The 17,866-nt window shown below is 45.1% G+C and overlaps 1 protein-coding gene across 1 annotated transcript; it reads right to left on the reverse strand.

The window, feature by feature from the left end:
* Positions 1-5,913: 5,913 nt before the first annotated feature.
* Positions 5,914-16,600, reverse strand: C15H12orf76 (chromosome 15 C12orf76 homolog). The gene is made up of 2 exons (XM_073312946.1): positions 16,312-16,600; positions 5,914-7,900 (listed from the first exon to the last, which is right to left on the reverse strand). The coding sequence occupies exons 1-2, from the start codon at positions 16,433-16,435 to the stop codon at positions 7,815-7,817; spliced, it is 210 nt and encodes a 69-aa protein (XP_073169047.1). The 5' UTR covers positions 16,436-16,600; the 3' UTR covers positions 5,914-7,814.
* Between the last annotated feature and the right edge of the window lie 1,266 nt (positions 16,601-17,866).

The following is a 17,866-nucleotide window of genomic DNA, read 5'->3' on the forward strand; positions in this document are numbered from 1 at the left end:
GTGACTAGCGGTGCCTACACTTCTGAATTGACTGTAACATTGTTAGCCCCTGCTGGGCCCAATGACACAATTTCCAGCCCTTGTTTGATTTTTTTCAACCCTGTCTGGAACTCCCTCTCCTTCCCCACCTCCTGGGATGAGCAGCCAATCGGGGCTGCTGCAAGAGGCAGGTCAGAGCGCTCTCAGGAGGAGTTCTGGGGTAGGAAAGGGGCCAGCTGACAGCATTCTCAAAGCACTGGGGAGGGCGATGGGGAGCAGAAACAGCCCAGCAGCTCTGCTGCCTCTCCATCCTTGCAACAGCAGGCCTGAGAAGGGGAAGAGAGGGTGAGCCCCTGGAGCTCCCACTAATGGAAGGGTGAAGAACCCCCTGGAGCTGCAGGAGGGGCAGTGATGAACTGGGGGGTGGGCAAAGTTGACATGAAGGTTGGGATGGCATAACTAATTGCAGGGCTGGGGGATGGGCATGCGAAGGGCACAAAATAAACTAGGATTTTTGGGTTTGGGGAGAAGCTGGAGGTGCTGTACCATGAGGCAGCCATGGACATGGGGGTTGGCAGGGGTCGTTCAAAAAGTGAGACCAAAAAACAGTGTTGTTTTTTATTTATCTTTCATTTTTTAATCTCATCATTTTTGGGAGGTCTGACTCAGGATTTTTGAACTGTCCAACTTTGGAAGGCATGTAAGGTGACCAGATGTCCAGATTTTATAGGGACAGTCCTGATTTTTGGGTCTTTTTCTTATATAGGCTCATATTACCCCTCTACCCCCACCCCTGTCCTGATTTTTCACACTTGCTATCTGGCCACCCTAAAGGCATGCGATGAGTGAGGCAGGGACCTACCGGCAGAGAACTGGTCTCGTGGCTAAGGCAACTGAATGTCATGCTGGAGAACTGGTACTATCCCTCCTCTGAAAAAAGCCCAAGGTTAACTGCTGTTTTCTAGCTTTTTTTAATGATAGTTACTAATTAGTAAAAGCATCAGCGGTGTAACCTGCTCATGTAATTCACTGTATGTTCTTAAGGTGTTTAAAAAAACCAAATCACAACTTCTTGTGTGGCTGCTGCATGTTTCTAAGAGCAAAGTGCTTTGCTCTTTTGGGATAGAAATTGTTTTTCTCAAGTCAAAGATGTTAAGCCTTTGATTTAATAACTCCTACCTTGAAGCATAATAACTGAGGTCTGATATTTAAGATTTTTTTGCTTTTCTATGTTTTTGATGATGTACCTTTTGCTTAAATGAGACATTTTCATATACAAAGCTATCAAATATGCAGTGTTAGTCTAAGAGAATTACCGTAAAAAACTGACACACATAATCCATGCAGACATTTTTGGGTAACTTTGAATCTTCTGTTTTGAAACCCTTTGTACAGCACAAATATTCTCAGAGTAAATGAGAAGCATTTTAGACCCTTAGAAATATAGTCCTTTTGTTTGAGATCTGCAAGTATCCTTGTGTGTGAAGGCAATACACCAGTAAAGTAGTGCATATTATAGTTGATGTTTACAGAGGCATTTTTTTAAAAGGGCAAATTATTTTTTTATAGTTTGTGGGGTTCTCACTTTCTACAGAGCTTATTTAGAAAGTACATACTCTTCTCTAAAAAGCTATGAATCACTAAAGCTCTAACCATCTTTTATGGATTATAAATCCAGATTAACTCTGCTCTCTTAAAATTCATGCTGTAATTTGACAGTGATTGAATCTCCATGTGATCCACAGTAGCCCTATAATTGTCCCTGAAAATGAGACTAAACGTTTAGGACAGATTGTTGGTGCTGTTCTGCTGTCATTTCAAGCATTTAGGTATATTTGTAATTTCTTTTGAACACAGCTTACTATGGACACTTTTCCACTGCATTTAGATATCCTGAAAGTAGCAATTCGTATTTAACCAGGAAGAGGTGCAGTTGCTGCATTAATGTATTGAGATGTAGGGAGAGTTCAGTCTGTTCGGGAGCTAACCCAGTTTTATTTCAGTCTGAACAGCTATCTTTTGATGACTGCAATAGGAAAGCATAGTGAACAGGACAATAATTATTAGCAGGATCAATTGTAATTCACTTACCCAGACCCTCCTGAATCAGTCTTATGTATTTAAGCATGCATTTAGTAACATTTACTTCAAGGGCTTAAGTACCTTGCTGAATCAGGGCTGTAGTTCCTCAATCTATTCTGGGAGCAGTTGGGAGTAGGGTACTGATTTATTCGGCCTAAATATATTTCATCTGAACAGTCTGAAATGACTAGCTCATCAAGGGAGACGGGTAAGTTTTGAGTGCAGCATGTACAGCAAGTATCATAGGTTGCGCTAGAGGAAAAGAAAAATGCAGAAGTGGTGGTAAATTCTGAAAGTGGAACACTTCAATTTGCCTACAGGGATAAACAGCCCTAAAGACCTTTCCACCTCCACTGAAGTCAGACTGCCTCAGTATTCTCTAAATTCATAGTGCAAAAACAGCTGTAATGTACAAACAGAAGAACATGTTGCAGGTGTGGTTAGTACCTAGTGATATTAACTTAAAACTTGCATCTGCAATTCATAAAATATTAAGTGTAGGTGTATCTGCAATACATAAAGACAAGGAAGAAGTAAAGCCCCCTTGCTAATCAACTCAGTTGTACCACTAAATTTCAAATAAAGCAAATAAATTTGAGGCCTTAAGGGACAGATAGGAAGCAAGGAGCAATGTGGGTCATTCACTAGATTTCAGTCTCCCCACAAATTCAGTACTAAAGTAATGGACTAACCAATTTATTTGAGCATGAGCTTTCGTGAGCTACAGCTCACTTCATCGGATGCATACCGTGGAAACTGCAGCAGACTTTATATATACACAGAGAATATGAAACAATACCTCCTCCCACCCCACTGTCCTGCTGGTAATAGCTTATCTAAAGTGATCATCAGGTGGGCCATTTCCAACACAAATCCAGGTTTTCTCACCCTCCACCCCCCCACACCCCCAGAAATCCAGAAAACCTGGATTTGTGCTAGAAATGGCCCACCTGATGATCACTTTAGATAAGCTATTACCAGCAGGACAGTGGGGTGGGAGGAGGTATTGTTTCATATTCTCTGTGTATATATAAAGTCTGCTGCAGTTTCCACGGTATGCATCCGATGAAGTGAGCTGTAGCTCACGAAAGCTCATGCTCAAATAAATTGGTTAGGCTCTAAGGTGCCACAAGTCCTCCTTTTCTTTTTGCGAATACAGACTAACACGGCTGCTACTCTGAAACCTTACTAAAGTAATGTGAGGCTAGGTATTCTGATGCTGGACATGCTAAGATGTACGTGTGCCTATTTCCAACCTGAGAGCAGTTTTTGTAAAAGTCACACTTACTCCTTTGGTATATTCAAATTATATCATTAGTCTCTCTCTAAATGCTCCCTGAACTTCAAAAGTGGATACAGTATTTCTTTATTCTGTCCTAGAATGCTACTGGTCAGTTAGCATGCTTTGTCTTGGAGAAACATTCATACGGAGCAAGTGAAATGTTCCCTACAATGTCAGTCTGCATTCAGATACCACAGTGTTAAATAATCATAGAATATCAGAGTTGGAAGGGACCTCAGGAGGTCAGCTACTCCAACCCCCTGCTCGAAGCAGGACCAATTCCCAACTAAATCATCCCAGCCAGGGCTTTGTCAAGCCTGACCTTAAAAACTTCTAAGGAAGGAGATTCCACCACCTCCCTAGGTAACGCATTCCAGTGCTTCACCACCCTCCTAGTGAAAAAGTTTTTCCTAATATCCAACCTAAACCTCCCCCACTGCAACTTGAGACCATTACTCCTCATTCTGTCATCTGCTACCACTGAGAATAGTCTCGATCCATCCTCTTTGGAACCCCCTTTCAGGTAGTTGAAAGCAGCGATCAAATCCCCCCTCATTCTTCTCTTCCGCAGACTAAACAATCCCAGTTCCCTCAGCCTTTCCTCATAAGTCATGTGTTCCAGTCCCCTAATCAATTTTGTTGCCCTCTGCTGGACTCCTTCCAATTTTTCCACATCCTTCTCGCAGTGTGCCGCCCAAAACTGGACACAGTACTCCAGATGAGGCCTCACCAATGTCGAATAGAGGGGAACGATCACGTCCCTCGATCTGCTGGCAATGCACCTACTTATACATCCCAAAATGCCATTGGCCTTCTTGGCAACAAGGGCATACTGTTGACTCGTATCCAGCTTCTCGTCCACTGTAACCCCTAGGTCCTTTTCTGCAGAACTGCTGCCGAGCCATTCAGTCCCTAGTCTGTAGCAGTGCATGGGATTCTTCCGTCCTAAGTGCAGGACTCTGCACTTGTCCTTGTTGAACATCATCAGATTTCTTTTGGCCCAATCCACTAATTTGTTTAGGGCCCTCTGTATCCTATCCCTACCCTCCAGCGTATCTACCGCTCCTCCCAGTTTAGTGTCATCTGCAAACTTGCTAAGGGTGCAATCCACACCATCCTCCAGATCATTTATGAAGATATTGAACAAAACCGGCCCGAGGACCAACCCTTAGGGCACTCCACTTGATACCAGCTGCCATATAGACATGGAGCCATTGCTCACTACCCGTTGAGCCCGACAATCTAGCCAGCTTTCTATCCACCTTATAGTCCATTCATCCAGCCCATACTTCTTTAACTTACTGGCAAGAATACTGTAGGAGACCGTGTCAAAAGCTTTGCTAAAGTCAAGGAACAACACGTCCACTGCTTTCCCCTCATCCACAGAGCCAGTTATCTTGTCATATAAGGCAATTAGATTAGTCAGGCATGACTTGCCCTTGGTGAATCCATGCTGACTGTTCCTGATCACTTTCCTCTCCTCTAAGTGCTTCAGAATTGATTCCTTGAGGACCTGCTGCTAAGTTAAGATAGTGCAGGATTAAAACCATAGACAATTTTTTAAAGTAATTGCTCCTACAATTTTGCCATCAACAACCATTTGTTCTATAAAAACACGGAGTTCCAGTGGCCGCTAGTTTCCTTAACGTGGATTGCCACTGGAGGAAAGAGTTGCATCACAGCTAGAACTCGGTTGTGAGAGAAGATAGTGGCTGCTCAGCTGGTGGGTTTTTAAGCAGTCCTATTACTCAATTTTCAGTAAGTCAGATCAGCTGGGTGCTATGGGAAGAAAGTCAGCAGATAGAAGCTCATCTGAAATTTGCATTAATACTGATGATAAAGTTTGCGTCAGTTGTCTGAACACTTCCGAGGGGAGGCAGACTGTCATGCAGTGCTGCAGCTGAATGTTCTCCTGGGAAAGAATTCACAAGTTTTCTAATGTAGGGTGCCTCACTGGAGGCAGTGAGACCCTGACTTTCACCAGTGTTGAGCACTCCAAATGCAGTCACAAGGGGTTGTAGGTGCTTAGCTCTGAAACTCTCACCCTGGCTATCTTAGCCCGCTCGACAAGTCACCCCAAAATAGTGGACATCTTTGAGAATTTTGGCCACATTGTAGCTTGCTGCAGCTAAAAAGCTCTTAGGGCTCATCTATATGGGGACACTCAGGAAAGTGACTGTGAGTTAACTGAAAGTGTGAAGTTAAAGTGCATTAAACCTCTCGGTGGTCTTAGTTGATTGTGGCTTAGAAATGACATGGGCTTAGTTCACTGTGGCTTAAGCTACAGCAAACTAAAGCCACTTTACTTCTAAATATCCGTACAGGGGCTTTCTACATTTCAACTTCTGCACATTAACCTCATATTGTTAGTAATTTAGTCTTCACCTTCTTGAGTGTCCCTACGTAGATGAGCCCATAAGGTCTTGTTTGATAATCCTCACTCACCCTGGGGTTCTCCCTGCCTGTAGGGTGACTGTCAGTAATGGCTGCAGGGCTGCTTGCCAAGTCCTTCCACAGAGCTGTGGCAGAGTTTGTAACATGTGCAGAATATCTGTACACAAACAACAGACTTGTTGGGTTAGCTTTTTATTTGTACAACAAGGGAGGTAGCTGGGTGTGGGGAATGTAAACAAGAATATCACTCCAAGCAAGCAGATAGAGCTGTAGCTACAAGCCTATAACCTTGAATGCAGCTGGACTTTCCCTCCCTACCACCCTAATGAAGATGAAAGTGTCATCTTAGACGAAATGAAGACAGACGGAGAGCAGACAGATGACTCAGCTGATACAATTTACAAAACAGAAAAAGGAGCAGCAAGAACTAAAACTTATCACCAGTTTACTCTCACTTTAGCTCATATTTTACTTAAAGGCTGGGAATTGCAGGTTACAAACACCAGGACATCATCTTATTACAATACAGACAAGCAGCAAAGAGTCATCACTACTTTCACCAGCAGTCACATCATCCCTTTAAATAAAATGGAACCAGCAGATGTTACATAAAGCCACAACAGAAGGTTGAAGACAACAGAAGAGATGCAGGGAGTTGTTCCTCACGTGAAATTAAAATATTCTAAAATAAATGACCACCAAAGCAGTCCTTTGTTAAATATCAAACAAGAAAAATCCAAACAACACTTATACCAGTGCAAAATTAAACAGCAGCATTTATACGCAAGTGGGATTTGCCAGTGTAAATACATCACATAAAATGCACGTAACTGAGAGCTGCACATAACTTAAACACACACTTCCACAAGTTTTGAAAGCAACAGTCCCTCAATCTCATTAAAGCAGGCTCTCAACCATGACTGACTTTCTTGGAAATATGTAAGGGGCTGAAGTTTACACGGCTAGTCATTTCATCTACTGAACCCAAGCCTTTTAGTAACAAACCAACATGCCCCCAAAATAATGAAATCAGTTTTAATTCACACTTTTATTTCAGTTCAAATGTGTGCGTAGGCCAGCCCTACAAAGCCAAGTTCATGACTAGAGCATGTTTAAGCCCTCGCCTTTTGACTGACTTTTATAAGATTCACTCTAGAAACCTGGTAAAAGACTTCATGCTTGAGTGGAGAGTTGCATTCCTTAAGACAGCAAAACCAATCAATACATCAGAATCCAATGCACTTGCCTGCTTGCAAAATGATGATTTTTAGAACAGAAATCAAAAAGTTTTCCATTTAACTCTGATACCACCACACTGTAGTCCAGTGGGTATTTGACAGACTAGATCTAGAAAACTTTGACATTTGAAACAGCTGAAATTGTAATCAGCCTTGCTGCCAAAAATGGCACGTGAACCACATTATCTAAAGTACATTGTTTTCATGTTAGAATCACTTAGAGGCTGTGTTTAAGGAGTATCATGAGGGTTACTCATACCATAGTCCCACCCAGGAACTGAGAGCAGAATTCAGAAATACAGCAAGTCTAAGTGAGAAAGTCTTCCTATGGGCAATACCAAAGTAAAATACTTCACATATTCCTAGCCTTTCTTATCAGAGTTAGGCCAAATACTAACTGAAGTACACAGCTAATATTTTCAAACATGAATGCTTAGGATCAGTCACCGACGTAAGATTTGCCAGACTGAGACCACATTTATTTGTGTCTAACTTTAGGCACCCATGTTTGAAGACACAGACCTCTGCTGAGCTACAAATTGCTAGAGATCTGGGAGGAGATTTTCAGATTCTAGCTATGGTGTCGGTGAGAGCAGCCAAGCAGTTGTAGGCATGCTTCTGCAAGGGAAACAACTGGTTACATTACATGTTAGAGAAAAAAAAATACTTCTCAGTCTCTTTACTAAGCAGCCGTAGTGGTTTACAAGCCAGAAATCAGACAACAAATCAGGCTGGATTTATGGTCACTGCATAGCATGGGTCATTTTTGAGCACCAGGGATTTGTTCGCAAAATTTCCACAAGCAAGGTGACCAATCCATTTCGATTCTTCCCGCTCTGCTACCGTCGTCGAATGGGCTTGTAGACACACACTGCCATCAGGATCATGGTGATCAACAGGATACTGAAGATGCTCCCCATGAGCACTGCAAGAGGGAAGAAATGGCATGTGTGGAATAGGGGCAAGTATAAGAGGAAAAAGGTCACATGCATGTATGTCTATCTTCCCATTTAGTGCAGCATGTCCCAAACTGGTGACATCAAAGGTTCTGCTGTGAATTTATCAGGAGTCCCTAGATATCACCCCATTCCCAGTTAAGTCCGTTTTTCCCTGGTCTATAATGGGAGTTGGACCACGCCCCTAATTTGCCTTTGCATTTCTGGCCAGACTTTCACCCTTTTAAAGCTGCAGCTGCATGTGAACATTTGCCCTCACCCAGTGTTTGTGAAACGTATGCCTGGTGCACACGCACGGGCCACTCAGCACTCTGAGCGTGCCCCACCACCGCTTGCCCTGGAACACTTGCTTGTATATTTTGGTAGCATTATCAAGCAAAATAAATGGCTGCTTGTTGGAGTTCATCTGGAATAACAATGTGTGGTTACTGAGAGTGGGTGGCCACAGGCAGGATTTTAGTACTTATTAATTCATAGCATTTATGACCAGAAGGGACCATTATGATCTAGTCTGACCTCCAGCATAACAAGCTGGAGATTTTTACACAGCGATTCCTGTGTCAAGCCCAATCACTCATGGCTGATCTACAGCCTACCGTTTAGAAAGGGCTAGTCTTGATTTAAAGACTTCAAGTGATAAAATGCACCCATACCCCTAGGTAAACTGTTCCAATGGCTAATTACATGCACTAAATAATCTGCACCGTGTGTCTAGCCTGAATTTGTATAGCTTCAGCTTCCAGCCATGGGATCTTGTGCCCTTGTCTGCTAGAATGAAGAGGCCTTTACTACCAGAAATATTCTCTCCAGTCGATACTCATAGCGCCTCTGAACCTTCTCTTTGATCAACTGAACAGATTGAGCTTTAGTCTCTCACTGATGCAGGTCTTCCAGACCTCAAATCATTCTTGTAGCCCTTTTCTGAAGGATTTCCAATTTGTCCACATTCTTTTTCAAGTGTCGACACCAGAACGGGACACACTATCCCAGTAACGGGTCTCCCTAATGCCCAATACAGTTGTAATAACTTCGACTCAATATTCCCCAGTTTATACAGCCAAGGATTGCATTTGCTCTCAAATACCACATCACACTGCAAGCTCATGTTTAGCTGATTATCCACCATGACGACCCTCCTCCCCAACCCTGCAGTCCTTTTCTGAGTCACAGTCCCTCTTTTTGTTCCAAGGGAGCCTAGTTTCCCATGCAATCCAGATGGCTCTGTAGACCAGACTTGCCCTTACAATTTTTTTTTACCACTCTACCAATTTGTGTCATCTACAAACTTTACCCATTTGTGTTTTCCTCTACATTGCTGAAAGAGATATTGAATAGCACTGGGCCAAGAACTGATCCTTACTAGACCCCTCTAGAATCACCACCACTGGAATGATGGTCCCCCATATAGGATTACTTCTGGAGAACTGAAGTTATCCAGTTTTTAATCCATATAATAGGGGGTGCATTTTATTATTGGATAATACCATATGGTCATCCCAATTTAGAAAATACTATCCATCCCCTCCCTCCCATGTGCCCATAAAGCTTCACAGAACATACACTTAGTTCTCCTGCAGGCTCCAACAGCAGTAGTTGAAAAATTTACAGCCAACTTGTATTTTACCCTGCTCACTGCTAGCATGTTATCTTTCCTCCCAACTTGCTGCTCTCATTTTCAGATGCTCACTTTTTTCAGTCTATTTGATTGTTGCTGTTAGACAATTTGTCACATGAAGAACATCTCCTTATTAAGGATGCACCCGATGAAGTGAGCTGTAGCTCACGAAAGCTTATGCTCAAATAAATTGGTTAGTCTCTAAGGTGCCACAGGTCCTCCTTTTCTTTTTGCGAATACAGACTAACATGGCTGCTACTCTGAAACCTTTCCTAGAGATAACATTTGAAATGAAACTTTAAAATTACTTCACTCGCACATCAACACAAAGGCTTCTGCTTTCAGAAACCTTTCATCTAATGTACGCAACAGCCAGAGAGAGATAAGAACAGAACAAAACTTGAGTGGCTGGGCTAGCATCCTTTGTATTCCACAATAGTTTTGTTCCCTTGTTCACTTCTGATTTTAATCTGATAACTAGATGAGACTTTCTACTCACACCTAACTGCTGTTTAAACTAGCAACAAGATGGGATGCTTATGCTGGATACCCACTGGTGTGGATGAACAGGCCCTGCCCTGAGGGATCCCAAACTTGGGGAGATCAGTTTCCAATTTCAGTGATCCTTGATGCCATTGCTACCATCCCAAGGAGGGTGAAAACTACTGTATTTCCAGATCCGGGCCACCAGGGACTACCAGATCTGCCAAATATGGAAGCTGGGCAGCTGTAAAACATAGCTTGTTAGACTAATGCATCCGTGGCTATATGTATACAGACAGTCACCAGCTACTCGAGAACCCACACTGTCTGCAGCAAACTGGACCTCAATGCTGTGGCAATTTCAATACATTTTTAAAATGGATTTTTTTTTCCCCACTCGACTTGCATTCAATAAAAAACTCCATCAGTACATCAGCTGTGAGCAATTTTTATATTTAAATGTTGTCTTATACTATCGTCACATTTTCAGTTTTCAAAATGCCACATATCTTTAGGTTCCAGAGTCCACACCTAATTAGATGAATGGGGCAGCTCACAGCTCTCAAGGTTATAGTTTCAGGCCATCTTCAAACTTAGGAAGACAGCACTGTCTCATCTTACCATTCTGAGGTCATTTTTGCAACAACCATGAGGGCTAGAAACTGGTTTTCAAATGAAATCAAAGAATCTGGAGCCCAATTCTTCAACAAGGGATGAATTTTACAGCTGTGGAATACGAGGGGCCTTGGCTATATGGACACAAGTGTGCATGAGGGAGAGAACCCAGAAACCTTGGCTCAGAAAACCCCTAATCCAACCCATAGATCTACTTGAGCTGAAGAAGAATTTCAGTTACTAACCCTGTGATGGTGTTTGGGGTACCCAGGACTGCAAGTCTCCCTGTTGCCTGCCTGTCTCCTGTGAGAGGGGGACTTGTTTGTGCTTAACTGGGTGTCAGCTCTCTGACACCACCAACCTGTTAGCCACCTGAACAAAATCTTCTCTGGGCAATGCCAGCCCTTATTTTGCCTTACAATAGTAGGTCCCTAAACCCCTTTGCAGCATTCCCCTGTAGTCCAAACCCTTCTCCACTGAACACTCACTGAAATACCAGGTCTGCTGTCTCCACGGGAACAGAGTACACACCAGTCTGACTGATTAACCTCACAATCAGATCATAACTTAATATCCCAGCACTGAGAGACCCTCAATTTCACTAGAAATGTAAGTTTACCAAAGGTTCAACAGATAATGAGTAAGAATAATGGAAACAAAAGGGTTACATATAAAACAAAATCATTACACTCTTTTTAGAGACTAAACTTAACAGGCTAACCTACTGGCTAAAGAAGATCTAACCCAAAGTCATTTCAACATCTTCCACCAAGGTAGGCAGAGTTCCTATTTTCATGACTAAAAAGAAAAGGAGTACTTGTGGCACCTTAGAGACTAACATTTATTTGAGCATGAGCTTTCGTGAGCTACAGCTCACTTCATCGGATGCATTCAGTGGAAAATACAGTGGGGAGATTTATATACATAGAGAACATGAAACAATGGATATTACCATACACACTGTAATGAGAGCGATCACTTAAGGTGAGCTATTACCAGCAGGAGAGCGGGCGTGGGGGGCGCAAACCTTTTGTAGTGATAATCAAGGTGGGCCATTTCCAGCAGTTGACAAGAACGTCTGAGGAACAGTGTGTGTGTGTGTGGGGGGGGGGGAAATAAACATGGAGAAATAGTTTTACTTTGTGTAATGACCCATCCACTCCCAGTCTTTATTCAAGCCTAAGTTGATTGTATCTAGTTTGCAAATTAATTCCAATTTAGCAGTCTCTCGTTGGAGTCTGTTTTTGAAGTTTTTTTGTTGAAGAATTACAGCTTGAGGAATTCCACCATGATTTCAACAATTTCCATCCCACCATCAACCTCAGCCTGGACCAGTCCACACAAGAGATCCACCTCCTGGACACTACAGTGCTAATAAGCGATGGTCACATAAACACCACCCTATACCAGAAACCTACTGACCGCTATTCCTACCTACATGTCTCCAGCTTTCATCCAGACCACACCACACGATCCATTGTCTACATCCAAGCTCTACGATACAACCGCATTTGCTCCAACCCCTCAGACAGAGACAAACACCTACAAGATCTCTATCAAGCATTCTTACAACTACAATACTCACCTGCTGAAGTGAAGAAACAGACTGACAGAGCCAGAAGAGTACCCAGAAGTTACCTACTACAGGACAGGCCCAACAAAGAAAATAACAGAACGCCACTAGCCGTCACCTTCAGCCCCCAACTAAAACCTCTCCAATGCATCATCAAGGATCTACAACCTATCCTGAGGGACGACCCATCACTTTCACAGATCTTAGGAGACAGGTCAGTCCTTGCTTACGAACAGCCCCCCAACCTGAAGCAAACATTCACCAGCAACCACACACCACAACCACTAACCCAGGAACCTATCCTTGCAACAAAGCCCGTTGCCAACTGCATCCACATATCTATTCAGGGGACACCATCATAGGGCCTAATCACATCAGCCACACTATCAGAGGCTTGTTCACCTGCACATCTACAGTGTGATATATGCCATCATGTGCCAGCAATGCCCCTCTGCCATGTACACTGGTCAAACTGGACAGTCTCTGTGTAAAAGAATAAATGGACACAAATCAGACATCAAGAATTATAACATTCAAAAACCAGTCGGAGAACACTTCAATCTCTTTGGTCACTCGATTACAGACCTAAAAGTTGCAACTCTTCAACAAAAAAACTTCAAAAATAGACTCCACCGAGAGACTGCTGAATTGGAATTTATTTGCAAACTGGATACAATTAACTTAGGCTTGAATAAAGACTGGGAGTGGATGGGTCATTACACAAAGTAAAACTATTTCCCCATGTTTATTCCCCCCCACCACACCGTTCCTCAGACGTTCTTGTCAACTGCTGGAAATGGCCCATCTTGATTATCACTACAAAAGGTCCCCCTCACCCCCTGCTGGTAATAGCTCAAGTAATTACCAGTAAGCTGGTAATAGCTTAAGTGATCACTCTTGTTACAGTGTGTATGGTAACACCCATTGTTTCATGTTCTCTATGTACATAAATCTCCCCACTGTATTTTCCACTGAATACATCTGATGAAGTGAGCTGTCGCTCACGAAAGCTTATGCTCAAATAAATTGGTTAGTCTCTAAGGTGCCACAAGTACTCCTTTTCTTTTTGCGAATACAGACTAACACGGCTGCTACTCTGAAACCTGTTTTCATGAATGTAAACACGCTGATCATTTACTTTCAAGATGTAGGATAAAGGAGTGTCTTTTTGTCTTCTACTTATATCCCAAAAGTTCTTTGTACTCAGAGATGGTAAAAAAAAAACATTGCTTGTTTTTCCTTTGTCCTGCTTCTTCCCTGTTGATTTTGTATGTAGATGTGAAGCCATCAGGTCAAACAGAAAACCTATTTGTCAACTTTGCCTTGATGCAGGCTTTTAAACACATTTTCAGTATACATACGTAACTCCTGGCATAATACCTCTACATGAAACTAATAACGACATTAACAACTAACGTGACCCTGGCTTTCATTTAAGATCTCACGGACAGTCTTTGGTGAACTGGAATGTACATACTAGAATCAGGATATTCTTGTAACCCCCTTGCTTTCTGGCACTAAGGGGTTCTTAGGATCACAACCACAGTGGGCCTGCAGCCACTAGAGGGAGAAGATCTGTGGTGCATACGTGCACCACCTACCTCTCAGCAGGATACATACTCCCCTCTGAGGAGGTGCATTCTTTTTTCCAAAAGACAGAGGCTGGGGTAGCCTTGGATATATCAGACCCCTCCTAACCTTACCAGCCTTGTCATAGAGCTGACTCAGGTTCACTTATCCAACTTGCTCCTCAGTTTGCAATTGCTACCCACACCAGCTTGGAGATAAGCAGAGCTGTGTGGAGAATGGAAATTCCATTTCATGGAGGCTTTGCAGATTTTGAAATTTGTTTTCATTCCAATTAGGAACAAAACCTGAAAATTTCAAAATTCTCCAGAAAAAGAAAATAAAAATAAAAAACAACAGTCAGGTCAACTGAAACATTTCATTTTGCTTTTGACTTTTAAGTGTTTTAAAATAAAATCCAATACAAAATTAAAGCAATGCAAAACAAAATGTTATTTCAAAAGGAAACTCAAAACATTTTGTTCTAAGAATGTCAAAATGTGATAAGAAAAGGAGGACTTGTGGCACCTTAGAGACTAACCAATTTATTAGAGCATAAGCTTTCGTGAGCTACAGCTCACTTCTTCAGATGCATATCGTGGAAACTGCAGCAGGCTTTATATATACACAGAGAATATGAAACAATACCTATTCCCACCCCACTGTCCTGCTACTAACCAATTTATTAGAGCATAAGCTTTCGTGAGCTACAGCTCACTTCTTCAGATGCATATCGTGGAAACTGCAGCAGGCTTTATATATACACAGAGAATATGAAACAATACCTATTCCCACCCCACTGTCCTGCTACTAACCAATTTATTAGAGCATAAGCTTTCGTGAGCTACAGCTCACTTCTTCAGATGCATATCGTGGAAACTGCAGCAGGCTTTATATATACACACAGAGGTATATATAAAGCTTATGCTCTAATAAATTGGTTAGTCTCTAAGGTGCCACAAGTCCTCCTTTTCTTTTTGCGAATACAGACTAACACGGCTGTTACTCTGAAACCTGTCAAAATGTGATGTTTCTCTTGCTCACAACTCACAAACCTACAAAGAAACTCCCTCCATAGTTTGTAAATATTAGAACTTTGAACTTGAAGGAATCAGTCAGTCAGGAATAATTTACATCCTCCAGCTTCAAGAACATTAGACTGCATTTCCCCAGGGCACAGACTGATGAGTCTGCAGGTTTTGAGTTGAGGCAGCTCTGGTTGTGTGCCTGAATAGAGTCAACAAGGGGAAGTTGTCCCTCACCGATCTTTATTTATGAAATACATATCTGGATCCTCAATGCGACTCTTCTCAGTACAACTTGAGCAACCACTGCTGCCCACGTCACAGAACCGGCCATCAATGTCACGAGTCACCTGACTTCCGTCATCTCAGAGACGCCAAGAAGTAGGCCATAGAAGACACCCTCTGGAGTCGGTCTCTCCAGAATTGGGGGCACATTGCAACACAGGTTGAGGGGAGCTTGCCCTGCAGCAGCCTGTGCTGTACCTAGTGTGTACATACGTAAGGGCCTTCGCTCTGCAAGGCCTTCTGATGTCTTCCATTGAGGCTCACATCATTTCAAGAGATTTAACAATCAAATCAGCAGCAGCATGTTCAGCTGTCTAGGCTAGCTGGCTCTGTGTGCATTTACTGTGCTGGATATACACAATAATAACCCACGTGGTGCTCGTAGCCACCAGGGAAGAGGGAATAGCAGACAACAATCTCACAGTAGGGGAGAGGGGAGAAGAAAACCAGCCAGCATGTCAGGGCTGTCCTCTCCTTCCTTCCTCACTGTGAAAAATGGGTCTGTGCTACAGCTGTGTGGAGAACAGAAATTATATTTTGTGGAGTATTTTGAGACTGTCAAATTTGTTTTCATTCCAATTAGGGCTCAGCCCTACCCAGTTAAATGTTCTCTGCTAAAGAAAACTCAAGGGGGGGGGAATAATTTAGTCCAAAGCAAAATGTTTGGTCTGGAGTTTGACTTTATTTTAGATGGCTAATCAAACACTCACGAAACAAACCACACATCTATTTTTTGAAAGGGAAAAAAACCAAAAAGGCCACTGAACCCCCCAAAGTGTGGAAACACCCCGTTGTGCCGGGGGGCAGAGCGTCCCCGGCCCGAAAGGCCGGCACGGGGAGCCCAGGGCTCCGAGGGGGGCAGACTGGCGTGGGCCAGGGGCTGCCCCAAGGCTGGGCGAGCAGTCCACGGGGTGCCAGGCCCCGGCCCCTCAGATCCTAGCCCCGCACAGCGGGCAGCTCGGAGGGGGGATCACGGGGGCGGGCGACTGCAAAGGGCGTTGGGGCAAACAGCGGCGCGCCTCAACCCCATCCACGGGGACCAGCCCCCCGCGCCAGGCCGGGCCGCCCCAGGCTACTGGCGACTCACGCAGCCCGGCAGAGAACGGGACCCAGGAGTCCGGGGGGAGAGGCGCGAGACACGCCCAGCCCGGGGGCGGGAGAGCGGGGCCCAGGGGAGAGCGGCCCGGCCCGGCCCGGCCCGGCCCGGCCCCTCCTTACCCAGGTTCTGTCTCCGCAGCACGGCGTAGGGCCGGCTCCGCTCCGCGGGCCCCGCCGCCCAGCCCGGCCCCGCCAGCGCCAGCAGCAGGGCGAGCCCCCAGCCCGGCCGCGCCCGCCGCAGCATCCTCCCGGCGCTCGCCGCCTCCGGCCGGGCGCGGGGAAGCGGGGCCGCGGGGCGGGGCGGGGCGGGGCGCGGCGCTGTCCTGCCTGGTCCGCTCTGCCCTGGCTCCCCCTCCTGGGCTTCCCTCGCCCTCCATCTTCCTCCCTTCCTTCCTCTTCCTCATCCCCCTCACTTCCTTCCCTCTTCCCCTTCCTCATCCTCCCTCCATCTTCCTCCCTTCCTTCCTCTTCCTCATCCCCCTCACTTCCTTCCCTCTTCCCCTTCCTCATCCTCCCTCCATCTTCCTCCCTTCCTCTCTCTTCCTCATCCCCCTCACTTCCTTCCCTCTTCCCCTTCCTCATCCTCCCTCCATCTTCCTCCCTTCCTTCCTCTTCCTCATCCCCCTCACTTCCTTCCCTCTTCCCCTTCCTCATCCTCCCTCCATCTTCCTCCCTTCCTTCCTCTTCCTCATCCCCCTCACTTCCTTCCCTCTTCCCCTTCCTCATCCTCCCTCCATCTTCCTCCCTTCCTTCCTCTTCCTCATCCCCCTCACTTCCTTCCCTCTTCCCCTTCCTCATCCTCCCTCCATCTTCCTCCCTTCCTCTCTCTTCCTCATCCCCCTCACTTCCTTCCCTCTTCCCCTTCCTCATCCTCCCTCCATCTTCCTCCCTTCCTTCCTCTTCCTCATCCCCCTCACTTCCTTCCCTCTTCCCCTTCCTCATCCTCCCTCCATCTTCCTCCCTTCCTTCCTCTTCCTCATCCCCCTCACTTCCTTCCCTCTTCCCCTTCCTCATCCTCCCTCCATCTTCCTCCCTTCCTTCCTCTTCCTCATCCCCCTCACTTCCTTCCCTCTTCCCCTTCCTCATCCTCCCTCCATCTTCCTCCCTTCCTTCCTCTTCCTCATCCCCCTCACTTCCTTCCCTCTTCCCCTTCCTCATCCTCCCTCCATCTTCCTCCCTCCCTTCCTCTTCCTCATCCCCCTCACTTCCTTCCCTCTTCCCCTTCCTCATCCTCCCTCCATCTTCCTCCCTTCCTTCCTCTTCCTCATCCCCCTCACTTCCTTCCCTCTTCCCCTTCCTCATCCTCCCTCCATCTTCCTCCCTTCCTTCCTCTTCCTCATCCCCCTCACTTCCTTCCCTCTTCCCCTTCCTCATCCTCCCTCCATCTTCCTCCCTTCCTTCCTCTTCCTCATCCCCCTCACTTCCTTCCCTCTTCCCCTTCCTCATCCTCCCTCCATCTTCCTTCCTTCCTCCTCATCCCTCTTCCTCATCCCCCTTCCTTCCTCATCCCCCCTCCATCGTCCTTCCTTCCCCTTCGTCCCTTCCCCCTCCATCTTCCCCTTCCTCCCCTCCCCTCCCCCTTCCATCTCCCTCCCTTCCCCCTCCCTCATCCCCCCTTCCTATCCCCTCTCCATCTTCCTTCCTCCTCCTTCATCCTCCCTTCCCCTTTCCTTTC

The sequence above is a fragment of the Lepidochelys kempii genome, chromosome 15, assembly GCF_965140265.1.
Source record: "Lepidochelys kempii isolate rLepKem1 chromosome 15, rLepKem1.hap2, whole genome shotgun sequence".
NCBI lineage: Eukaryota > Metazoa > Chordata > Testudines > Cheloniidae > Lepidochelys > Lepidochelys kempii.